The 25,793-nt window shown below is 39.2% G+C and overlaps 2 protein-coding genes across 5 annotated transcripts in view; both read left to right on the top strand.

Moving 5' to 3' along the window:
* Window positions 1-3,378, top strand: part of LOC115792050 (T-lymphoma invasion and metastasis-inducing protein 1-like) — a 57,803-nt gene extending 54,425 nt beyond the window's left edge. Inside the window, exons 25-29 of the mRNA XM_030746410.1 lie at window positions 372-430; window positions 831-927; window positions 1,836-1,923; window positions 2,050-2,222; window positions 2,488-3,378. Of these exons, the coding sequence (XP_030602270.1) occupies window positions 372-430; window positions 831-927; window positions 1,836-1,923; window positions 2,050-2,222; window positions 2,488-3,125 (1,055 nt within the window). The 3' untranslated portion in view covers window positions 3,126-3,378. The remainder of the gene's footprint in view (window positions 1-371; window positions 431-830; window positions 928-1,835; window positions 1,924-2,049; window positions 2,223-2,487) is intronic.
* Window positions 3,379-6,111: 2,733 nt separating this feature from the next.
* Window positions 6,112-25,793, top strand: part of grik1a (glutamate receptor, ionotropic, kainate 1a) — a 37,792-nt gene continuing 18,110 nt past the window's right edge. For 3 of the 4 annotated variants that reach the window (XM_030745942.1, XM_030745940.1, XM_030745941.1), the window contains exons 1-8: window positions 6,112-6,501; window positions 17,368-17,535; window positions 19,670-19,927; window positions 21,508-21,689; window positions 22,288-22,341; window positions 22,584-22,754; window positions 23,045-23,188; window positions 25,615-25,722. In XM_030745942.1, coding sequence (XP_030601802.1) covers window positions 6,420-6,501; window positions 17,368-17,535; window positions 19,670-19,927; window positions 21,508-21,689; window positions 22,288-22,341; window positions 22,584-22,754; window positions 23,045-23,188; window positions 25,615-25,722 — 1,167 coding nt within the window. In that variant the 5' untranslated portion in view covers window positions 6,112-6,419. The remainder of the gene's footprint in view (window positions 6,502-17,367; window positions 17,536-19,669; window positions 19,928-21,507; window positions 21,690-22,287; window positions 22,342-22,583; window positions 22,755-23,044; window positions 23,189-25,614; window positions 25,723-25,793) is intronic. The other variant, XM_030745943.1, reaches the window with a different exon arrangement.

Here is a 25,793-nt window from a genome sequence, read left to right as displayed (position 1 = left end):
CTCACACACCTTCTCAAAAGTGCCTAGGATGTGCTTTAAATGTGCTCATTTTATACACTTTCGGCAATAAATGTTAAATCTGCATACTATATGTGCTTTCTGTGGAAAGGTGATGGTGAGTAAAAGTTGTTGCTTTGCCCATGTGATGTTGCGGCATTGGCCCACTGTCATCTTTCTTTCTGCTGGCAAATAGTATCAATAGCTTAGAGCTAATTTTCCTCGAAAGCTGGAACATGTCCATTGATATCCAGCATCAAGCTGTAGTAAATTGTGCAATGAAACATTCTTTGATATGTGTGCTGAATGAATGCAGACCCACTTAATGGTTTCTCTCATTTCCCTTCTTCCTCTCTCCCCCTGCCCTCATGTAGTGTTCAAAACCGCAGTTGTATTTGTCTACAAGGACTGCTCTAAGCATCGGAAAAAAATCGTAAGTACTTTGTTGCACTTTTAATTTTAATTGCATTTTATGACAGACAGTGATGGAGGGTGTGCATTGCAGAATAGGACTGAGTGTTTCCTCTGAAGTGCTTTTTAACATGTTCTTTTTTGGTTGGCATGGGAAGACACAAATAATTATGTTAATGTTTCATGATGGTATAATAGACTGAGATATTAAATGAGGGCAGCTACTGGGAACTGAAAAGACAGATGCCAGTAACTGCACATGTGCATGCTTCCCCCTAGTCCAGTACAGTAGATCCATGTGTCAAACAACCCTTCTGTCTCTGCACTCTGATGCTCTCTGCTGTCATGTTGATGCATTGCAGTGGTTACGCATTCGATGTCTGACCAGTCTTCTTTTTTTTTTTTTTTTTTTTTTTTTTTAGGGTGGAACTCATCGGGTGCCTACGAGTGATGACAAAGATCCCATCCGCTTCCGTCACATGATTGCAACTGACTCTCTGCAAGTCCGTACTCTTGCAAGTGAGTGTATTTGAGGATAGTAACATGCAGCAAAATGTAATTATCAGTCTTTTCCTCCAGGGACTGTGAGTGCTTTGAGGATTGATTTGGAGTTTTGCATAAACATGGTTGGTTTCAGCATTTAATTGAGTTTTATAACAAACACACATCTTCAAACAGATGACCTGTACAATAAAATTCCATTATTTAGTCATTAGTCCAAAATATATGAATATATTAGAGAAGAACTGAAACTGCAACATACAGATGTTTTTCTTTCTTTCTTTTCTCTGGCAGGGGTAGCAAAGGCCACAGAATTTAGTCATACAGGTGTCTCCATAATGAAAGCAGTATCAGTAGGGAAAATTATGAAAGGAATTTGGATTTGTTTTAATATGTTAAACTATTATATATTTAATACATATGTTAATTTATCACATCATTTAGGAACTGCAGATTGCTCTTTTTTTAATCATACATTAGATTATAACTTAAAAGCCATAATCATATTCTAAAGCAAAGTATAAAAAATTACTTTTTTTAACTTTTTTGCTGGGCTCATTGAAAAGATCATTCATGTGTGAACCTTTCCCCAAATCACCAAGGGTTACTTCAGATGAATCAATATTTTCTGACAGCAGCTTAAAATACTTTTGAGGCCTATCAGTGATGCTGCTTTTCTCTCCCACAAAAAATTAATAACTTTTTGTAAACACAACAGATAAATACTCATTAGTAGATCTGCATGCGGTCTTCCTCACATCTTCCGTGTTCTAAGTGAACTTTAAATCACCCTCTGGCAATTCAGCCCAAACACGGCAGTTTATCTGCCTAATGGCCTGTTAAGGGAAAAGAAATTGATGATGGAAATTAAGGGAATATTTTTTGTAAATGTATTTCACATCTTTTCTCTTCTGGCCCTTTCTCAGACTCCGAGGCCACAGCGGTGTGTGAAGTAGTCCACATAAGGTCTGAGTCTGAAGGAAGACCAGAGAGAATCTTCCAGTTGTGCTTCAGGTAAAACTTGCACATACGTATTCATAGCACGTGATGTGAATGGTAGCGAACAAAAGCTGCTTCTCTTATTTTCATGGTTATTTTAATTTAATGTCATTGATTTTTTTTTTTTGGTCCAATTTGCAGTTCTCCAGAGAGTAAGAAGGACTTCCTGAGAGCCGTTCACTCGATCCTTAGGGAGAAGCAACGCCGGCAGCTTCTTAAGACAGAGTCCCTGCCCCAAAACCAGCAGTATGTGCCATTTGGTGGCAAGCGCCTGTGTGCCCTTAAGGGGGCACGGCCTGCCATGAACAGAGCAGGTGACAGAGCTTGAATATATGTTCTGATGTATAGGAGACAAACATACTTGGATGGCAACAGATTTATTACAGTCTTATAAATGCTTAGTTTTTCATTTTCTTTAGTTTTAATTTATAAAATGGTGATAATTGTCAGGAAAGTCTGATTTAAATGTTTATTTTAATGAATTAAAATCTTCTTGGTTTAGTTTTCTTAATAATATAATAACCTTGGCTAGTAACTCTGCAGACTTACTGAATTGTCGTCCTATCTTTCTCTGCTTAGCCTCAGCTCCATCTCGAACGCTGGTCCACAGAAGGTTGGTGAGGAACCGCATCACCATTGATACTGACCTGGTTTTCCAAGGGGACAACAACAATAGCACTGAGGATCCCTCGTGTCGGCCTTCCTACCCTTGCTCCAACTCAGCGCTGTCTGCCCCCCGTCAGCTTCACAAACCTCAGGGAGAGGACACGGACCGCTGGGTAGAAGAGCAGTTCAACCTGGGCTGCTATGAAGATCAGTGTGAGAGCATTGATCTCGGGCAGGTGAAGGAGACGGACATTTTGAGCGACGACGATGAGTATTGCAAGTCTGTCCGAGCCGTGTCAACAAAACTGGACAACCTGGAGGGGGAGATGAAAGGACTGGACCTACAGAGAAAAGACATCAACCTGAACGGGCGAACAGAGCATGAGATCACGCAGGAGGCGGACGCTGATCGAATAAAGGGTGTTGGTGACTCCAGCTCAGTCGACTCAATTACCTCCTGTGGCATTCCCCTCTCCCACTGTGCAACCCCGACTTTAAAGGTCGCCTCCTTGAAGCAGTGTGCCGTAGAGGGGGCCACAAACCAGGACCACGATGCCGTCTGGGTGCGGCGGGATGACTTTGCTAATGGGTGCAAAAGTGACGTCTTCTGATAGGTGATGGGAAAAAAGATGAAGAAAAGAGTTTTTACATAATGTAGGACTTAAAGAAAAGGTATGAGAATAGAAAAAAGCTTTAAAAGTGTAGAATTTGGGGAACCTCAACAAGTCCTCCCTGCATCACTGCACAATCCTCTCCTCCCACCTCACCTGCATCCTCCCTTGTTCTGACAATCCTAAAGTACCGAAGCACCCAGAGAGTTTAAAAAAAAAAAAAAAAAAAGTAACATGGACGTGAACATATGAGGAACACAGCACTGCATGTACACGCAAGTAAATGAGCAAGTGGTTCTTCATGTGTATAAATATACAGTAAGTGCGTGTAGTGCACAGACACACAAAGTAAAGGCAGCTACTGCACCATGCACACATTTTACTGAAGAGACAATATCACTGAGCTCTGACCTTCAGGCCAAAATGTCTATTTTTCAACACAGGAATGTGGGGGTTATATTTTTCTGACTTAGAAAACTCTGTATTTTAACACTCAAGGGCTGTGTGTGACTATTTTTTTTAATTTTTTTTTCCCCCTTCAGGGGCTTTTGACTTAATGACTTCTGTGTCATCCAACTAGCTTTATTGTGCTTTTTAAAATATTTTAACTTAACATCAGCTACACTGCAGTGTATAATCAGGAGAACAGAGTCCTGTTAACTTGTATAACTGTATAAAAATATTTTGAAGCTCACTTTGTCTCCTGTCATATCCATACTTCTTTATTTAATTATTGCCTTTTTTGTTTACTGTAATTTTTAATGTTTACATTGCATTCAGCTGCCCAGTGTTACAAACTACCTTTTGTGTGTTTACTGCAAGGAACAGGTTTCACTTAAGCCCTTCATGTGAATGTTGAGTCTTTGTGTTGCTCAAATGTCTTTTTATTTTGATAACTAATGGCTTTCATCAAGCCCATTAATATACCGGGCTCTCTCTTTTTGCCAATTAGGCCATACTGTCTTCATGTCTGTGTTAAGTACCAGAATATTTTCTGTAGTCCTGTTTACTTGAATTGTCTCTTGTTTTAAAAGGAGGTATTCAACAGAGCCATGTTAGAGACTGTACTGTAATTGAAAGAGGAAAACCAATCGTGCAGTTGAACAGTATCTAATGGAGGGGTGGACAATTAATTTCCTCCAGGGGCTGCATGAGTCACTGGGATTGTGTTGTGGAGGGCCACACCAATAATCTGTTCAATATTAATTAGGAGTCCCAGTTTATCACGTGGCCCGTTGGGGTAAATGAATCGCCCACCTTTGCTCTAATGCATTCAGACGTCATCTTCAGCTTTCACCTGTTACGTTGGCTTTTGTCGTGTGAAGCAGTGGCATTTTGTATTATATTTCCACTTCAAAACCCTGCATTCCTGCCCTTATCCACCAGGCTGTGCTGTTTCACTTTGTCATCACAACAACAACCTGCTGATTGCTGTGCTCAACACAGTCATGCGTACTTTTTTAATGGATGTATTGAACAAGCACTTAATACCCAACTGTGAGTGGCGGGAGATCTGTAAGCTGCTCTGTTTCAGAGTGAAAGGAAAATGGACGGAAATGATACCCTGTGGATGTTCTTAACGCTCTTTTTATTATGAAGCTGATTTCTTAGATTTTTTTAGCTAACTGGGTCAGAATACTCAGTAAGGACTTGAGACTGAGGTACAATCATCTGTCCTTGGAAGAAAATGATGTAAGAATCCCTTTGACCCCCCCACCGCCACCCTCTTTGTACTTTTAAAACTGTGGAGCATTTTGATTTTTATGTTAAAATAAATTTTCTAAATGTAATGTGAATGTGCCATTTCTGCATTGTCAAAACAACTAATCTTTTGCAGCGAACCACCATTTATTTCCTGTTTTCTGTCTTAATTACCCCCCGGATTTGACTTGGTGTCCACAAAGGAGCCGTACCAAACCACCAATTCTGTTTAACACGCATCATGCGTGGCATAAGAAACGTGACAAGGAGACAACTCTGCTCGGTATTCATATCAGGCGAGCTGGGTTTTTTTTTTTTTTTTTTTTGCCCAGGACCGTTGCCCGAGGACTGTTTTCTGGAGAAGCAGGCTGGTCATTTTCGGAGTTAATTAAGTTTGTCTATAGGCTGTTTGTCGCGGCTCCAGGTTGAGTTGGCTGGTCTCAGATCACTTGGCTCTCAGCTTTTAGGGAGCTGACAAACATTATGGTAAACAAATGTCATTTCTGATGTGATGCGGTTTTTGCTTGAGGGTTGCAAGACTGTCAGACGGCCAGTTTTGGGTGTCTTCGCCTGTTTTCAAATGTCACAATATTAAGCAGCAGCCCAGAGTTGGCAAACGCCATGGAGCTTTCAGTCAAGTAGTGGACAGATGTCTTTCCTTCACAGACTAATGAAATGATTCTCCAATGGAAGCCATAATGATTTAGCCAATTCTCTTTCAGGCATGTTAAAGCACATTATACATCAATTCGTTATTTTAACTGCCTTGTGAGAGTCATGGGACTGAATGGGAAGGCATCCAGCGATCCAGTCAGATAAAAACCTCGTTTGCCTGTAGTGAGCGATAATCTGGCCTCTGCCCTGTAACCTGAAGATTATTCTCCTCTCATCAGGACCGGTGGGGAGGAACCACTGCCAATCCATCTGCCATGCTCCTTAATCCAAAGAGACTTCAGCCAAACTAGCAAAAATGACCAGAGCCAGAATCTGACCGCGAGTACCTTCAGTGTAAAAGCGGATTTATAAAGTTTGACAAAACCGTTTCTCATGATCCTGATTACCATGAAGTCCGGGGGAAAATATAATTCAGCGTGATTCCAAATTCAATTTGCTCATCTGCTGGGAGCGTAACATAAAATATGTCAAAATTATACTTCAATAGTGCATTGGGTAAAATCTTAACACCTATTTTCCACAACCGGGTGTACGTTTCAGTTCTATTTTGAAAATGCTTACCGGAAGCTAATTGAATTTCAGCTTTCTTGGCCCGACTCTTGCGCTCTCACTCCCTTTAGCATCTGCAACCTTGGAGGCGCACAGAGCTGTGGACGTGTTTGCTCCAGCTGACTGCAGCCAGCTATGTTAATAAGATGTGACTTGATGTGACTTTGCATCTGAAAGTTGGACACGTGGGACTTGCGCTCATCATTTTTCGTTTCTTCTGCGCGATGGAGTGATGCAGAGTGGAGTGATCAAATTGGGACTAAAACTTGGGTTGCGCGCCATGGCGCGTCAGGTGTGTTCGCGCTCTTTTAGAAGCTTCTTCTTTCTGTCAGGGTCTCAACATTTGCCGTGACTTCGAGAAGGAGAACAATGGAAGGAAGAAAGAGACTTTTTTGCTATATTCTGTTCGCGGTGCAGCTCTGTCTGGGCTCCACGCAAGTCCTCAGGATCGGTAAGCGCAACAGTTTACGCACGGTGCTGATGGCGTTTCCTTGCGTTTCTGAATTGACTGAACAGTCGGAACGAGAATTACAGGCTTAATTTGTGTGAACTGTTTAATTTTCTGTTTAGGATTGGAAGGCATTCTGTGTCTGTGGTAGCCGTTTTGCAACCGAAGTTTAAGCCTGTGTACATGACGAAAGTGACTGTGCTGTTATGATTCATTATGATTATTAAGACTCACTGAGGGTCAGCACAGAAAACGGATTGCAAGTACATGCGTAACTTAAAAACATACTCTGACAACTTTACCCGCGTATTTTAGGTGATAAATTTGCCACAAATTCAGTGTTTTGCATTTTCATTACTATACAGATGGCAAGCTGAGAAAGGTAGTTGATATAGAAATTAATCCGAGATAAAGGTTCCCTCTAAGGTGATTAAAATTCAATTAATTAAAACTCCCACCTGTTAATTCTAATTTGCTGGTAATTGTAATTATACAAACAACTCTTGAAATGCTGTGGATCAATGCATAAATACTACTGTTCTGACTGAAATCATCTCATAAGCATTTAATTTGCCACCAGTGAGTTTGTATGAGGCTTGTGTGTGCTTGTTGCACACAAACAGGTATTAAAAAAAAAAAAAAAAAAAAGGTTATTGATTCCTCTCTGGATTTTCTTATGGCTTCACACACTTGTGTTGGAGGCATTTTCATTCAATATACGCCTCATTCTCAATCCTGCTGTCATCAGCTTAGTGGAGGTGAGGAGTCAGAGGGCTACACCTAGATTTGATTAGACAGGAGGAGCCTGGTGAATGCTGAGGCCTGTTCATCATCCAAGCATATCACTTTCAACCTTTGAGTCAGACCAGACTCAAACAGTAATGTGCAGATCTAACTGACTGAACACATTTAGGATTGGTGTCACTGCCACCCATTTGAAGCTTGGGATTAGGCTATAGGCTAGAGTAGGTCCATATTTTATGCATCTAAGAATATATATTACAGGACCATCCAACGGTCTTGATCCAACTCTCTTTTCTTTCAATTTGTTAGGAAACTGGGAAATAGGAGCAGTGATTTGTTGAAACATCTGCAAACATACATGGAAGGCCTTTTGAAGGACATTCAAAGCTCTTCTTTGGATGTTGGCTGCCTTTTGTTCTGTTCTCTGTCACAATGATCCCACACTGCTAATGTTGAGGTCTGTGTTCTGGGGAGGCCAATCCATGACTGATAGTGTGTTTTTCTGTCCAGGTATGCTTTTACTGCCTTAACACTGTGTTTGGTACTATTGTCACACTGAATAAAATCAACAAAATACTTCCCAGAAAACAGTATTTTTCCTGTATTAATAATTCCATCAATTTTGATAAGATCCCCAGCAGCACTGGCTGAAATGCTGCCCCAAACCACGATAGAGCCTCCGTCTGTTTTACAGATGGCTGCAGACACTCACTGTTGGACCTCTCTCCTGGCTTCCTTCATACATAATGACAACAATTTGAACCAAAAATTTCAAATTTTTTTTCAGACCTGTTGCTTCAGTCCAGTTCTTGTATAGTTTGACATATCTCAGCCTTTTCTGTTTCCCATCTTTAAGAATGGCTTCCAGACAGCCACTCTTCCACTGAGACTTTTTTTTTTTTTCTGTCCTCACTTGTCCAGTTTCCTCACATTTTTTTAAGAGATATGCCACATTTTCAGCTAATATCTCTTTGGGAATCACCTTGTTGGTGCAAAAATACATTTTTGTCTGTCAAACGGTGTTATCTTTGGCATTTATGTATACTCAACTAAAGAAGTGGGAAAAATGATGTGTTTTTGTAATAGACTGCTTATAACAATATAGACACAATACTGGTGCATCCCTTGAGATAGGTGCCTTTTTTATGCTTGAATGTTTCGTAGGTAAGCCTGGAGAACTTAAGACTACTGTAAGAATTACAAGTCTGGCTCCTTGGAAACTCCTTGGAAATAAAGGGTGACTTAAGAATTTTGCACAGTATTTTATAATACAACGTGACACTTTTTCACATTAAAACAATTTACTTGGGATTTTTTTTAAAATATTGATTCTTCTCATGTGGCAATAGAGAACAATGGTTCTGTATATCACATGCTACATCTAACACAACAGTCTTTATTAAAATCAGAATAAAGACATAATTCTGTAAAGAACTGATAAATATAAAATTTTTGTTTTGTTGTTCATCTAACATGTAACTGCAACACTGTCTCCTTCACCTAAAAGTTCATTCCTGTATGTGATCTAATGTTTCAAGTTTCCGCACTTGTAGAAATTGTAGATTAATAAGTATTTAAGTGTCACTAAATCTTGCTTTTATAATTAATTCACATTTATTAAAGAGATACTTTCCATCTTCCAGAGATGAATATGAAAATATTCATCTACAGATGATGAATATTTTCATCTCACCTGTCAAGCTTTGTAAAACTGGACATTATTCTACAAAGTAAAGGTTACATGTTTAAGAACTGAAGAAACAATACATAAAACGCATTTCTGAGTGTTGGATGTGGGGGCTGGGTGTTAAATAGGTTGCTAAAAGGACATAAAGGTTAAATTTCAAAACAGAGCTCACAATAGCCAAGCGCTTTATTAGTGCCTAACTGTGTTTTCTTTACCATCCGTATGATCTTGATGTCAACACGTGAATTTTGTTTTGCATACACAGCATTTGTTCATGTTTGTGGTGAAGTCGGGCTGCACATCATCAGGAGTTTAGCCCATGGGCGTACATTAAAATTGAAGATTATTCAGGACTAATATGTTCAGCTTTGGTGGTTCAGACCCCTTAAACAACACAAGGCCAGAAATTCACAACTCCAAAACATCAGATACTATCTGTGTGTGTGTGTGTGTGTGTGTGTGTGAGAGAGAGAGAGAGAAGGAGAAATCAAAGAACTGCAAAGTTTGGCTCCAGGTGTTGCTTTCTTTAAAAATCGATTTGCTAAAGCTGAGCGGGAGCTGTAACCTACATTTATAAACAGAGGACCTGATTAATAATATAGATTACCTGATTTTATTCCAACAGCTAAGAAAAGCTATTAGGAAAATGAATGAATGTCTTTTCAGGCAAATTGCTTAATTTTGGCAAGTTATTGGCTTCCCTTCATTGGCTCACTGTTAAATATAGAATTGAATTCCAAATCCCTCTCCTTACATGCAAAGTCTTAAATAATCAGGCTCCATCATAAACACCTCATAGTATCCCAACAGAACACTTTGCTCTCAATCTGCAGGCTTACTTGTGGTTACAAGAGTTTCTTCTAAGGTAGAATGGAAGGCAGAGCCTTCAGCTTTCAGGCTCCTCTCCTGTGGAACCAGCTACCATTTGGGGTTCAGACAGACACCCTCTATACTTCAAGATTAAGATTAAAACTTTATTTTTTGATAAAGCTTTTACTTAGGGCTGGATCAGGTGACCCTGAAGCATCCTTTAGTTATGCTGCGATAGGCTCAGGCTGTCAGGAGGCATCCCATGATGAAATATGCATTTCTTCTCTATGACCTTCATTCCAGTCTCCACTTGTTTATATCCAACTACTGTATGTCACTAAATGTGTCTTCTCTTTCCTATAGTTTGTATTTTGTCCTGTCTCTCTGTGCCCCTTTTCTCTCTCTCACTGTGACCAGTCGGGGGAAAGAGGGCCAGGTACTGCCAGAGGATTCTTCCTGTTAAAAGGGAGTTCTTCTTCCCCACTGTCATACGGGATTGTCTGACTGTTTGCATTTTCTCTCTAATATTGTATCCTTTTACCTACAGGTGACTGTTGTTGTGAATTTCCATTATATAAATAACATAGTTAGATAGATAGATAGATAGATAGATAGATAGATAGATAGATAGATAGATAGATAGATAGATAGATAGATAGATAGATAGATAGATAGATAGATAGATAGATAGATAGATAGATAGATAGATAGATAGTCAGTCATGAAATTCCCTGACTGACCTTATTTATTTGTATGTATTGTTCCTTTGGTCTCAGGATGTCGAGTAGGAAAGAGCTACCCCTGGTCATTTCTTTCTTTCTTAAAAGTGGCATATGTATATGTCCAGTTTGTTGGAAGAAAACATGATTTTGGAAACTGTGAGAGACTCAGCCTGGCATTGTTTCAGCTCCAAAAATGCTGCTTTCATATCGCAAAACCAGGAAACTACAACTAATAATTTATCTGAAATCTCTTTCTTAAATACTGTATTTTTGTGTTTTAAATACCACAAAGTGTAGTGGTGGAGTTTTCTCCCTGTTACTAAGCAATATCAGACACCATGATAACACAGATGTCATAGTTTTTGCACTAGTGTTGGAAATGTTTTAAAAAGCTCCCTCACTTGACACAGTACACCATGACTTTACTCCGTGTCCTTGCAGCAGTTTTGTCCTTGTTTCTCTCTGTGCCTCACTATTTTCTCCTTCTCTCCTCAGTTTCTACTTCTCCAATTGCGTGTTTGCCTTGTTTGCCCATTGCACAGTTCCCTTGATTTGCTCTCGAGAACAAAATGTTTGCTATATTTTTCCTCAGCCAGAATGACAGCGTGACACCTGAGGCCCCTTTTATACTCTCCCAGATGCATTTCCTCTTACCTGTGGCTGCATAGCCTGTCCAAAGTGCGTGGCAATCACTGTTTTCAGAGTAACTGATGGCTGTAGTTTCTGTCATCACGAACAGAAAGATGAACTCTTCTACTGGTCCAGCTCAGTGATCTTTCAGAGGTGTTAGAAACCATCACCTTTCATCTACCTCGGGTACTGAGTGGCAGTTTGATGTCTAACTGCTCTCCAGTGAAATGTAGTGGTAAATAAAAAAGGAATGAACTACAGTATGTTTTTTTTTCTGTGATCACAATACAAAGGTCAGGCAAAGTTGAAAGTGTGAAAAGCAGCTAAACTTGCTGGTGTAATAATTAGGACTTCATAACAGCATTGGCCAACATTGGCTATAAAACCATTTTCAGTTATAATGGTCAGAAATGTTACTGAATGATACATTAGTGGATTTCCAACAATTAAGCAATCTGATGTGAGTGGTGTCACATATTTAATGAAGATATATTTGCTCCCTGGTTGCACCTTGAGAGGACACTGTTTGCATCAAAGCTCCCAAACAAAGAACTTTTACAGACAAATTGTGACTGGAACTCCAATATCAACAATCATGGATAAGCTGCAGACAGCAGAAAAGAAGACAAGAGTTATTGAAAAGGGTCTGAAAAAGACAATTAATAGAAGAAAAGAAAAACAGGGTGTCTTTTACAGTACAGTAAAATATGTGGAAACACATTAATGGTTGTTGTTTCACTCAGTATTGATATTTATGTGGTAAAAGGGCTTTCGAAGAGTAAAATAGCCACACTAGATTCTATTGGCAATGCCAGGATAGCTGGTTAAACAGTGCTAAAAGCTTTAATAACTACGCTGGCTTATAAGAAATTTGATTACTGGCTAAGAAAAAGGGGTTAACGCAGCACGCACAATTGTGACCGAGCATTAAAGTAATTAAAATAATGATTGCTTATTTCTAAGGGTGACCGAAGGCGCATTATTTGGATGGCTTCATGTCTGATTACAAATTGGTTAAATCTATCATCACTCGCATAAAAACAAACTGGGACTTTGATATACTGCAACGCAGCAGATTAAGCTTCCCTCATTTGTGTGCACACAGTTTGTATCCAGATTGTGCCAGAGTACTGAAATATCTCAGTAATCTTTCTGCAAATGGCAAATGAGCTCATATTGTCATCAGATCAAATGTCTTTTTGATGAAAAATTTGAATCTTGTGACAGTTCACTAAAGCACATTGTTAACGTCTCGGCATTGTCTCTAATCTGTTACTGGTCATTTTTTTTTATGACATCATACTTATCATGAAAACATTGCATTAATCTTCAAAAAACAGACATTTTCTCTGAGATTGGAAAAGAACTTAGATTTTAAGTTTACAGTCACCCTCATCTTGGCTATAAAGAGTGTTCTTATATTTTATGCATGTAAAATCTACACAATTAATGTTAAAAGGCATTTATAGAGTCCTGTGGGTCCCCTGAAAACCTTTAACATCCATTTGTGTGCCAGGCAGAAATACATTCCGGTGACAAATTATTCTTCATTATTGGGAAGCTAAACGAATGCTTTTAGTGCTCTTAGTTACACGAATTCATTTGCAACAAACACCGTGTTTTAAAAAAAAGAAAATGCAACTTTTGTAACTGTAGCAATCACAAACCACAGGAGAGTTCAAGCTGCTCCCCAAGCAGGAGTGACACATGACAAATGTAAAACATAATTGTTTGTAATTAGAGAGGAAAGTGAAGACGGATCATTCATGATTCTTCATGCACAGACACAAACATCTTTATCTCTCCACAGTGGGTTGGTAAAAACGCTGATCAGATCTGCGTGACAGTCTGGCACGAAGATCAGATTTATTCTTCAGGTTTTTGGAGTATCAGTGGCTGCCGGATACCTACAGTTTTGTGGTACAGGTTTCTTCTGGCTATAATTGGATTGGATGCAATTTACAAGGATTTATTTTAGGGATGCACCAACTGTGAAATTCTGGACTGATGCTGATACTGATGTGTAAAATAAATGATTTGCCTGGCAGATCATTCAGTTGTTACTTTTATTTATTTTTACTATTAGATTTCTTTTACCCATTTTTGCAACAGGGAAACAATTCATTAGAAAAAAAAAATAGCTGACCTGTTTAGATGTGGCTGTGAATTTTGTGTGAGTGTATGGGAATCTGTGGTGTTTGTGCTCAAATTAATATTCATTAAGCATACACAGAACGCCAACCAACAGATAAGACATTTCTTGTAATCCTGGAATAGGCATCAAACCAGTGCAGACCCAGTGAATACAATTGTTTTTCACTTGGATTTGAAAAGCCTTTGTGCTGCACTTATCAGCGAACGTACCAATAACTGAGTTTTTGAATCCAAAAGCAGAATGATCCACGAAGAGCTGTAATCTATTGATTATGCTTCTTAGCCTGTTTTATACAAATTGTGTATTTTTTGAAGTGCATTTCACTGAAATTAAGATGAGAATATTAGTAATATGCTTTCTGAAAAATTTACAGTTACATCCCATGAAACCAAACTTTATTTTTTTGTTTCTTTTTGGGGGATTTGTGCAAATTGAAGAGACAAAGCACAGCTTGTTAATTTGTATGCTTTCACCACATTTTATTATTGAACAGAGCTAGGCTGTTATTTAGCTCTTTCACCTTTTTCTCCCTTTCTGCTGAGCTGAATTTTTGCATTTAATATACAGTGCTGTGCAAAAGTCTTGAGCCACCCCTCATTTTATTATAAATGTTTTACTAGGAAAATGGGAAATAGGTGCAGCTATTTATTATTCATCCCAAAGCTCTTCTTTGGATGTTTGCCACCTTGTTCCATTCTTTGTTATGCTGATCCCACACTGCTTTAATAAAATGAACGTCTCGGCACTGGAGATGCCAAATCATGATAGTTTTCTGTTGAGTGTTTTTCTCTCTAAGTATGCTTTTGCTGCATTGTGAGTGTATTTGATAGTGTGGTAGTTGTCATACTGAAAAACGAAGCTGTTGCTAATAAGATGGTATTGCATGGTGGACCCAAACCATGGCAGAGCCTCCACCATGTTTTTCAGATGGCTGTAGACACTTACTGTTGTACCGCTCTCCTGATATCTTCTGTGTATATTTACGAGAAACCAAGAATTTCACATTTGGATTTGTCACTCCATAAGAGCCGTTGCCTCTGACTTTTAGTTCAATTCTTCTGTAATTTGGGATATCTCAGCCTTTTCCCTACGAATTCTTCCTTGACAGCCACCCTTCCACTGAGACCATTTCTGATGAGGCTTTGGCAATCAGCTGAAAGTCCAGATGCATCTCTCAGGTCCATGCTGGATTTCTTAAGGACATGACTTTCAGATACTGTTCATCTGCTATAGCTAGTTTTTGTTTTCTTTTGTTCTCCACCTATCCACTTTCCTCAAGTTTTCTGCTAATAGCCCTTTGGGAATCACCTTGTTGGTGCAAAAATACTATTTTATGCCTGTCAAGCTTTGTTATCTGTGGCATTTTTCAGAGATTCATGGGAACATTTTATGTGTTTTTGTGACAGGCCGCATGTAACAAAGTGCTTAAAGATGCAATTTAAAAGTCAAGTTGTCTGTTATGTGTCGACACAACACTAGTTCATCCCTGGAGGGAGATGCTTGAAGGATTTATAGGGCAGTGTTAAGGGACTTAACAAAAAACGCAAAAAAAAAAAAGAAGAAAAAATTAACCCCTCGCTGAGGAGGAGTGTTGGAAGTGACATGGCGGGTCTTGGGTGGCTCTCAGGCACCTGGTGGGGTAGGCTGCCCATTACCTCTGGTTCTCTGGGGCTCTTGCCCTTTGGCCATGAGGGCTCCATCTAGGGCCTTCCTCCTCCTTCTGCTGGGGTGGGCACGCAGTTGTCACTGAAATGTGTGGTCTGGGGTCTCAGTACTCTTGGAGGATGTAGATAGCCTGGGTCTCCTGGGTTTTCTGTCTGCCTTTGGCTCCTGGGTGGGCATTGTTGGACCCTCATTATCAAGTACGTTCATGACCAAGACACATACACAGACATCCACACTCTTTCTCTCTCACGCACTCACATACACACACACGTTCGCACACACATGCGCACACACACACACACACGTTCGCACACACACGCGCACACACACACACACACATGCGTTTATTAAAAATGTTTTATTTTTATTCAGGTGCAGCAGTTGCTGACCCATTGTGTTTTTCTGCCTGTGCTCTGTCCTCTTATTCTTATCTTTCCTCCTATTTTCTCCCCCTTTTTCTTTTTTTCCTGCCTTTCAGCTCTGTCATGTGCACTCATGCGAATAATAATAGAAATGAATAAAGAAATAAAGAAATGAAAAGAAAAAGAAAAACACTAACACAAGGAGCCTATAGAGAATTTACAGAGCTCATCTTGGAAAAGCAGATATGTTTGGCACAACAGTACATTCAGATCATAATTCAGATTGCAAAAGCTGCAAGACAACACAGTACACTAAAAAAATTAGTTCATTTCTAATATCTGTACGACATCTCAGCTATAATTTCATGTGATTTTCTGGATGTAGTGAAATCTGCCCACTCCCAAAATGATCCCAGACTGGTGGACACCATCCTTGAGCTAAGCTCATTATCTGCTTGGCCTTGACCAGCTGTACTGTGAACCCTGACAGCCTATTGATCAGTGATACAAAATCCCTGATCCAGTGGGTTTTATTATTTGCATGTTAAATTGCTGTTTATTTTAAGACATGCAAACTTGCATTTGAAAACCACTAAACTTGTAGAAATAAAAAATGCTAAAAGTTAGAGAAGTTATTTAGAATTCTACAGCCATAACACCAATAAAATGCCCTGTCATAATAATAAAAAAAAAAACCCAAACATTTTAATAGTACTGGAAAATAATACAACAAATGGAACAAACTGTTAGAAATCAAGAAATATCTGCATTCCCAGGAAACAATCCCAATAAAAACTCACTAGAAGACTGACAGTTACTTGCGCATTTAATATTTTCTTTTGCCTTTTTGCCTGACTGATATGCCTTAAATCATCTTAGAAACTCCATTTACTGAATAGCATTTTTATTTCTGGCCGTTTTGCTCTATGGGAGTAATCACTTTTATTTCACCTGCCCTTTGAATCCACCCAGATCACTGGATGTTGATGAGGAGTTTAAGGGCAATTTCAGAAGTCTGTCTGAACGGCATTGCTTCTGCAAAGTTGTATGCAGCCTCGAGTCCCCACACTGAACCGTCTTTCCTCTTTTAGAATATCTTTTATGGCCAGTCACAAAATTGTGATTATTTACCTCAAGCACTTAATATTTATCACCATTATAATGCGCCCATGGCAAATTCAAATTCATTCTCTTTTTGTAGAATACTGAAGCAGAAAATAATGAAGCCGCAAGTATTAATTTTACTGTGTGCATAGCATATTTACAATGTTTTTATGACTTAGAGCTATAGTTTGCATAAAAAGAATGATTTGAAATGTGACCATCATTAAGTTAGGAAGCTGAGAATATCTGGTGTAATTTTAGATTGTGCAGATTTCTGTGTTGCTGTTTTTTTTTTTACAGCAACTATAGGCCTCCAATCTGTGTATACCATCTGTTAATGAAGTGAAGTCTATGTTTTGTCTACTGTAATACAATCTCCTTATATTTTGACATGGTACATTTTCTATTAAGATGCACTATATTTATTAAGTATTATTAATGCTTTCATTGATCAGTTTTTAGTAGTCAGATTCACTGTTTAGACTGAGTGCACAGCCATGTATTATTATTATCCACTAATGCCTCAGACTGGATGAATATTAATGAGTTATTAACATTTTTAATACCTTGAAAATGTGGTAATATATTAATGATATCATAATTAACTGAAATCAATAAAAATAATGTTCATGCATATTATTTTATAACCTGACAACCCGAAATTTGTTTTCTAGTCCTACTGGCATTGTATCTAAACTATAAACATCTTTAACGAAGCTGTTACAAAGAACAAAACACATCCACAGGAGGATCTTAGTTCACTTCATCAGCTCACTGAGGTCATGAGGTTTGCTTCTCTGTTGGTAATTTTCTGTATTTGATCAAAAGAAATAAAGTAAAATTCAGTGCAGCACAGGTTGTTTGGTGCAGAGCACCTATGCACTGGAGCAGTTCTAAGTTCTGTACATAGGTGTGTGTTCTTATGCAGCCCTTTCTTGATCTTAACTGAAATTGTTTCTTTTTAACTTTCTCTACCATCTCAATGTCCAGGTGGGATTTTTGAGACCCGAGAGAGCGAGTTAGTGAGTATGGATGAGTTGGCCTTCAAGTTTGCCGTTAACAACATAAACCGCAATAAGACCCTGATGCCCAACACGACTCTTACCTATGACATTCAGAGGATCAACCTCTTCGATGGCTTTGAGGCTTCCAGGAGAGGTAGGAAATGCTTTATTTGTCTATACACTCAGAACTGCCTTAATTCTTTGTGGCACAGATTCAATATTTGAGTATGATGAAGTCTCTGTGGTGTTCAGCAAACCAATTTGAGATCATTTGAGAATTTAACATTGTGTGCTATCCTGCTGAAAGCAGCCATCCGAAGATGGGTACATTGTGGTCATAAATGGATAGACATGGTCAGCAACAATACTCAGGTAGGCTGTGGTGTTTAAATGATGCTCAGCTGGTAATAAATATTCCCCGCACCACTACACCGCGCACCGCAGTGTTGGTGACTCAGTGCCAATTGTAGTCTGATTTCCTGTTCTTAGCTGGCAGAAGTGACACCTGGTGTGGTCTTCTCCTGCTGTAGCCCATCTGTTTCAAGGTGCAGCATATTATGTGTTCAGAGATGCTCTAATGCACACCTTGGTTGTAACGAGTGGTTATTTGAGTTACTGCTGTCTTCCTATCTGCTCAAAGCACTCTGACCATTCTTCTCTGACTTCTGGCATCAACAAGGCATTTTCACCCAGAGAACTGCAGCTCACTGTATATTTTCTCTTTTTCACACCATTCTCTGTAAACCCTAGAGATGGTTGTGTGGGAAAATCCCAGTAGGTCAGCAGTTTCTGAAATACAGCCTGTCAGGCACCAACAACAATGCCACATTCACAGCCACTTTCTTCTCCATTCTGATGCTCGGTTTGAAGTTCAGCAGGGAAGACTTTGTCTTGACCATGCCTACGTGCCTAAATGCACTGAATGATTGCCATATGATTGGCTGATTAAATATTTGGCTAAAGAACAGTTGAACAGGTTTACCTAGCAAAGTGGCTGTTGAGTGTATGCCTCAGACAAGACCCAAGATTAGCACAGGCACCATCTTAATCACTCAATACAAGGGACCATTTATTCTCTATTAAAAATACACTATATTGCCAACAATATTCACTCACCCATCCAAATCACTGAATTCAGGTGTTCCAATCACTTCATGGCCACAGGTGTATAAAACCAGGGACCTAGGCATGCAGACTGCTTCTACAAACATTTGTGAAAGAATGGGTCGCTCTCTGGAGCTCAGTGAATTCCAGTGTGGTACCGTGATAGCACGCCACCTGTGAAGTTGTGAAATTTCCTGGCAGCTAAATATTCCACAGTCAACTGTTAGCTGCATTATAACAAAGTGGAACTGAATGGGAACGACAGCCATAAAGTGGTAAATGACAGAGTGGGGTCAGCAGTGCACAGAGGTCACCAACTTTCTGCAGAGTCAATTGCTACAGACCCGCAAGCTTCACATGGCCTTCAGATCAGCTCAAGAACAGTGCGAAGAGAGCTTCGTGGAATTGCTTTCCATGGTTGAGCTGCTGGATCCAACCCTAGCACAATGCAAAGTGTTGGATGCCGTGGTGTAAAAGCACTGTGTCCTGATTGATAGAACGCTTGTGGGATGAATTAGAGTGGAGACTTCTCATCCAACATCAGTGCCTGACCTCACAAATGCGCTTAAGGAAAAAATGGTCAAAGATTCCCATAAACACTCTCCTAAACCTTGCAGAAAACCTTTCCAGAAGAGTTGAAGCTGTTATAGCTGCAAAGGGTGGGCCAGCATCATATTAAACCCTATGAATTAAGAATGGGATGTCACTCAAGTTCATATGCGTGTGAGGGCAGACGAGTGAATACTTTTGGCAATATTAAGTCCTCACCATTGGAAAATGTCTTTTTATAAACTGAGGGCACCTGTAATTAAAGCTTGAATAAAATTTCATAATGTAACACACAGCAACCTACTGTAACTCCTGATGCCCCACAAGTATTACCATTGATCACAATTAAAAAAAAATATTCAGATATGTTTCTGTCCTGTTAGGGCAGGTAGCCTTTTTTTTTTTTTTTAGCTTGGAAACTATTGCTGAGGGCCAGGAAATATAAGTTAACACAAACCAATTTGTCCCTTCAAATTATATAAACATTTTTGATTTAACTTATTTCAGCAGAAAGTGATTCAGGTTTACAGTTGAATTTGAGGAATAAATCAACAATCCTCACCTATAATCAAGAGTTAGCCAATACTAACAAGCGAGTCCAACCAGCTGCTGTTTGTGCTGTTCTTTTTCACTAGTGTGTGACCAGCTCGCTCTGGGGGTGGTTGCTGTGTTTGGCCCCTCTCACAGCTCCTCGGTTAGTGCTGTTCAGTCTATCTGTAATGCTTTGGAAGTCCCTCACATACAAACTCGATGGAAACACCCATCAGTGGACAACAAAGACACCTTCTTCATCAACCTGTATCCTGAGTACACGGCCATTGCCAGGGCCATCCTGGATGTAGTCACATTCTTCAAATGGAGGAAACTGACGGTGGTCTATGAGGACAGCACAGGTAGGCTCCATTAATTGTATAAATCAGACTGCTTTGAACTTGTAAGTTTGGAATTTTGAAAATTGATTCACCGATACATGATTAATACATTACTTCATGTGTTAAAATACATATAAATATATTTGATCGGTCATTTCTTATGTTAAAGAAAATGTGCCAGAGAAGAGTACTGTAAACTTATCAGCAGGCTAAGTTTGAATGATGGCATAGTCACATACCTGCTAATTAATGCTTACAAATAAAACTGGAGTGAGGATTTCTTGGATAAAACAGGCATTTGGATCCAAAATGCACCAAAACAACCAGACAGTTCACTTGTTCAGATCAGTGATCCAAATTAGCATAGGCCACGAGCTATGGCAGTCTTTACTGGAATTCACTGGTCAGTCATAGCAGCCACCCCCAATGATGCATAACTTTAAATCTTAATACAATTCAAGAGTTCTGAAAAAACAAAAACAAACACTCGCTGTACAGATGGTGTTGTTGATGAAGAATGCTGTTTGTGCCTCACTGTAAATATTTATAATTCTTCTATAAAGTTGTGCATTTTATTATGCGAGTCCGTAGAGACCGCCTTGCTTGTGGAAACAGCTTCAAGTGGCTGTTTGAGGAACTGCAGTATTTAGCACTTAAGCTGTGGGTTATTTATTAATTAAAATTTTTTTTTTTACCCTGGATGTTTCTGCTTGGCTGCAACTCAAGTCTGAAATCTCTCACAGTATCTGTTTTCTGATTATTTTCTTTAGGACCAGGAAAAAAATAACTTCAACATTATATCCATTTATCATCCAGCTTTACAATATGAATGTAGATTTCAAAATGTTTCCAATCATTTTTGACTGAAGACAGCATTTTACCCTTGATTTTATTTCCTCCCGTAAGGCTGCTCGTCAACCTTAAAATGGCATGACATTTAAAGTGAGGAACTGAGAGGAAGAAGAGGTCAAAAGAGCTAGCCGGTGTTTTCTGGACCTTACAACGTATTCATATGTCATGGTCATAATTACAAAATGAAATTCTGTCTTACACAATCACCTCCTTTGCGCTGGCCGGTGAACCTAATCTGTGACAGGGCAGCAGGGCCTCATATCAGACAGCTGCCAACGTTCCTGCCCTCTGACTTCCAACTGCACACAACCAAACCACAACACTGAGATCCTCCAAATCCCGTGGTTTCCCATAAACAGCCCCTGCCCACGACCCAGATAATATGAAATTCTGCTGTTAAAATGTCATAGCTTATAGATTTTTAGAAAGATTCATTTTCCTGAAATGTCACACAGACACACCTGCACATTTACACACTATTGTGCATGCACATGATCAGGCCTTAAGAAAACGAGGTATGTGTACAGCTTATGCAACAGAATAGTCTTTTTTGAAAACAAAGTTGGTCAGTCTGGAGCGAAGCTGGACCACAGAATGATGCAGAGAACAGGGATTACATTTCTAAGTTAGATGAAGCTTCACGGTGTATGTTTTGTATCTGACCTCTGCCACAGGTAGGAAGGAAGAAAAAAAACAAGAATTCATAAGGGGAAAATTATAATTTACTGTTTTGTTTTGTTTCTACTTAGGTCTGATGCGGATGCAAGAGTTGATCAAGGCTCCAGCAAAGTTCAACTTGAAGATCAAGATCCGCCAGCTGACCCCGGGTAACCAAGACGCCCGACCGCTGCTTAAGGAACTGAAGAAAGACAAAGAGTTTTTTATTCTTTTTGACTGCTCCTATCGCATGGCTGCCGAGCTCCTAAAGCAGGTCTGTACAGTGATTAATCTAAGCTGCTTTTCAGTAGTTTATTCTTTTGTTCCACAGATTTTGCAACACATTTACGTGTCCTTTGGGTGATGGGGGAGGGGAATGGTACCTCAGCATATTGATTCCAACATACAGATGAACTGAGAGCTTGCATATTTAATAACCTACCCATTTCTGTGGTCTCAGATTGGATTTGTCATTCTACATTTTTATTGTTTGCTTGTGTTGTTTCTGTCTCCATTGCCTGTTATTAAGTATTAATCAAACTGTATAATCTTTTTTATCCAGATGGGTTTTGGGATCAATTTTATAGAAAGAGAAACTTGGAAAAGGCAAAACTTTTATCTTCTTTTTCTATTCAGCTGAACGACTATTTAATTTATACCTGAAGAATGATAAATTTGATTAATATTTTTTGTGTCTGTTTGTCATAAAGTAAAATGTATGATTTGATGCACTGTGGGAGAGAAAAATGACCTGCCAAATTACTTTGTTATCAATGACTCTACATTAGCTGCAGTGCTGGAGAAATCAGGAAATTTAAAGAATTGTTTGGCATTTTCTTTTTATTACTTGACTTCCTCCTTTCATACTGCAGCTTTCATCAATGGGAATGATGACAGAGTACTACCACTTTTTCTTCACAACTTTGGTGAGTTAGAAAAGTGCCCAGGTTAGATTTTTTTTAAAAAAATCTCTAAAATACTTTGATACTAGATAGGTGCTCATTTTTCCTTTAACTGGCTTTGTAAATTTACTGGTTCTGTGCTGCTCTTTCTCTTGCTATTGCACACACACACACACACACACACACACACACACACACACACACACACATAAAAACACATCCCTCTTTCCCTCTTGTACCTTATCTCCATCTTGCATCTCCTGCAGGATTTATTCGCCCTGGATCTAGAGCCATACCGCTACAGTGGGGTCAACATGACTGGTTTCAGACTGCTGAACATCGATGACCCTTGGGTAGCATCTACAATGGACAAGTGGGCCATGGAAAGACTTCAGGGTCCCAAACAAGAAAGTGGACTGATGGATGGAGTCATGACTGTAAGCCCTGTGCTGTTATTTTACATGACATACACCTGCAAAAAGCCAGTGATGCACATCTATTCCATATGCTGCATCATAAACTTGTAAACTAAAAACTTGTGCTAACATCTAATTCTTTTTTAATCAAAGTAAGAATTTCATAGCTGATATTCTCAGTTATATTCATTTCATCATTATATCCACACTTTATATGGTTAGCACAATTTTCCCAGAGGAACTCTTAGTTCCTCTGATATTTGTGTACAACTTTTAAATGTAAAAACTTCCCCTCTCTGCATCCTCTACAGACAGATGCAGCTTTGATGTATGACGCTGTGTACATGGTCGCTGTTGCGTCCCAGCGGGCCACTCAGATGACTGTCAGCTCACTGCAGTGTCACCGACACAAGCCTTGGCGCTTCGGACCACGCTTCATGAACCTTTTCAAAGAGGTCAGTGTTAGATAAGGTCTCTGATTACAGCGAACTAAAAAAACCTGTTCGATCAGCGGCATGGCTTAAAGAGCTCCTGTCGCTTTTAGCCTGACCACCATGCATTTTTGATGCTGTGTTTGTAACGCCGCAGTTGCAAAGGCAAGAATTTACCAAAACTGAATGTCAGATCATTTCTTGTGATATAATATTTTGTAGGTTCCTCCTGACAGTTCATGCTTTGCCTCTGAAAACTCACAACATGAAAATGCATGGTATTTATGTACTTATAAGTTTAAAGCATGTGTCTCAACCCGACAGTCAGACTTGATGCCTACAGACAGAAATGAGGCCTTTGATGCACGAGTGTTTTGATCTCTTAAGTCTTAAATCCAGCAGAGGACCGCTGCCTGCCATGGAGAAGGAACATTATCATTCAGTCGCCTCGCTCATATTTTCCTCTTCATGCCCCCATCTTCCTTCTCATGCTCTTTTTCTTTTCTTTTTCTATTTTTTTTTTTTTTTTGCATCTTAGTGGTTCTCTTCTTCAGCTTTTCATTTTGTTTTCTTTTGAAGCATCTGTCCTCCTGTGCTATTCATCACTTGATAATAGCCTTTTCGATTGCAAAAACCAGTAATATGTCTCTCACTGCACTCAATTAAAAAACATTGCTGACAAGAGAGCACAGAATATGAGGACCCAGCTTTCATTTCACTGGCAGGAATTAAATACTGGGCACTTTAACCCAAATGTTGTCACTCACTCTAGTACGCAGTGTGATTCTGTGGACCGCATGAGCATGTTTTTATTTTGCACGTCTGAACAGTTTTTTTTGTTAGTCAGCTTTGAGCAGAAAGCACCTTTTTGCTGAAGTTTTTGATTGATACCTCTTATTCCAGTGAATAATATCTGCGAGGAATGTTTGATTTGAAAATAAAATAAAACTTGCTCTTCTTTGTGCTAGATTATGTCTGGGGCTTTATTTGGTCTTCAAGTTGAACTTTTTAGCAAATTATACTTTTGTGCTCAAAAAATGGAATTCTGGCTTTTTTTTTCCAGCATGAAGTTTGGGTGTGACAGAGAAAAATACACATTTTATTCATTTTTTGCCACAGACATCAAAAAAACTAGTCTTTCCTAAATGTGCATGAAGACTGTCGTGATTGATGTCACAGAATAAAACCTTTCATGGGACCTTGTCACAAAACAATTGATATGTAAGCCAGAGTGGTTTTGGAAACAAATGTTTTGGACAGATGGAATTAAAATTGAGCTCTTTCAACAGATGTAGGTTTGTGGAGGGAAATAAATGAGAAACATTTGTCAAAAGGATGAAAATATTATGCTTTGGGGTCACGTGGCAGCACGAGGCACAGGAAACAATGCACAGACAGAGGGAAGAATGGCTTGTACTAAATTCTGGATGCAAATACGCAGTCAGTGAAGACAGTGAAATGAAAAAGAGGCTGTCTGAGAGGACGATGATCTAACACAGCCCTCAAACCCCACCATCAACTACTTCTAGAAACACAAGCTGAAGCTTTTGGAACAGCTCTTACAGTCCCATGACTTGAACAAATCTGTGGGTAGATCATAAACATGCTGTTCCTAATAGACAGCCCTAAAAATATCTCAGCACTTCAAGTGATCTGCAAGAAAGACTGGCAGACAGTTCCTAAAAAAAAGCCGACACATTATGTGGTTGCATATGGTGCAATTATTTTTAATGTTTGTGAAATAAAAAGCAACAGTCTATTAACATTTGTAGATGTGTTTTTGATGTGTTTTAGCTGTAGGGTTTGTATTTGCTCCTTTTCTCTTTAAAAAAAAAAAAAAAAGAGAAGCAAAATATGAACCTTAGGGTGCAAACAACTGCTTAGCAGGTGTATCTCTATCGCATGTTCTCAATGTTCAGGACAAACAAACAAACCAAACAAAAAAATCATATGTGTAAAATTTAGGGAATCATCCAAGAAAATGAAGCAAAGGCAGCAAGTAAGGAAAAGGTTTTAATGCTTACTGATTAAGCAAGAAAATAAAATGTTGAATTCCATTAACTATTTTTTTTTTTTTTTGAACATTCTTTATTTAAGAGTATGTGTTATTATGAACCCAACATATGTGCATCTGTACATATTTTTCCATTAACTATTTGAATATTCCTGCTACACAAACAGTCTGAATATGGATGCAAATATAATTTCTACTGCTATCTGGAACGTAGGCTTTCATGCATATTGAGAATACATATTAGAAAAACCTGTAGGTATCTTCCAGCATTGGCCTGACGTGATCCAGCAAGTCTTCAAGCTTCTTCTCACCGCCTGGATCCGCTTCACATCTCCTCCTGGCGGTCTCTTCTAGAGCTTCAAACTCTAAAGGTCTGGATAGACAAGGAACTCAGATGGTCTCCCAATTCTCTGTCTCTGTCTCTCCCTTTTTGTAGGCACAGTGGGATGGACTGACAGGGCACATTGTTCTTAATAAGACAGATGGCCTGAGGAGAGACTTTGATTTGGACATCATCAGCCTCAAAGAGGACGGCATTGCCAGGGTGAGCACAGAGGCCTGGAACAGCCAATTACACCACTCTCATGCAGCTTTCACACTGGCTGCTTCATTCCA

Source organism: Archocentrus centrarchus, chromosome 14, assembly GCF_007364275.1.
Source record: "Archocentrus centrarchus isolate MPI-CPG fArcCen1 chromosome 14, fArcCen1, whole genome shotgun sequence".
Classification (NCBI taxonomy): Eukaryota; Metazoa; Chordata; class Actinopteri; order Cichliformes; family Cichlidae; genus Archocentrus; species Archocentrus centrarchus.
Note: the sequence above shows the minus strand (reverse complement) of the source record. Positions and strands in the feature narration are given on the sequence as shown.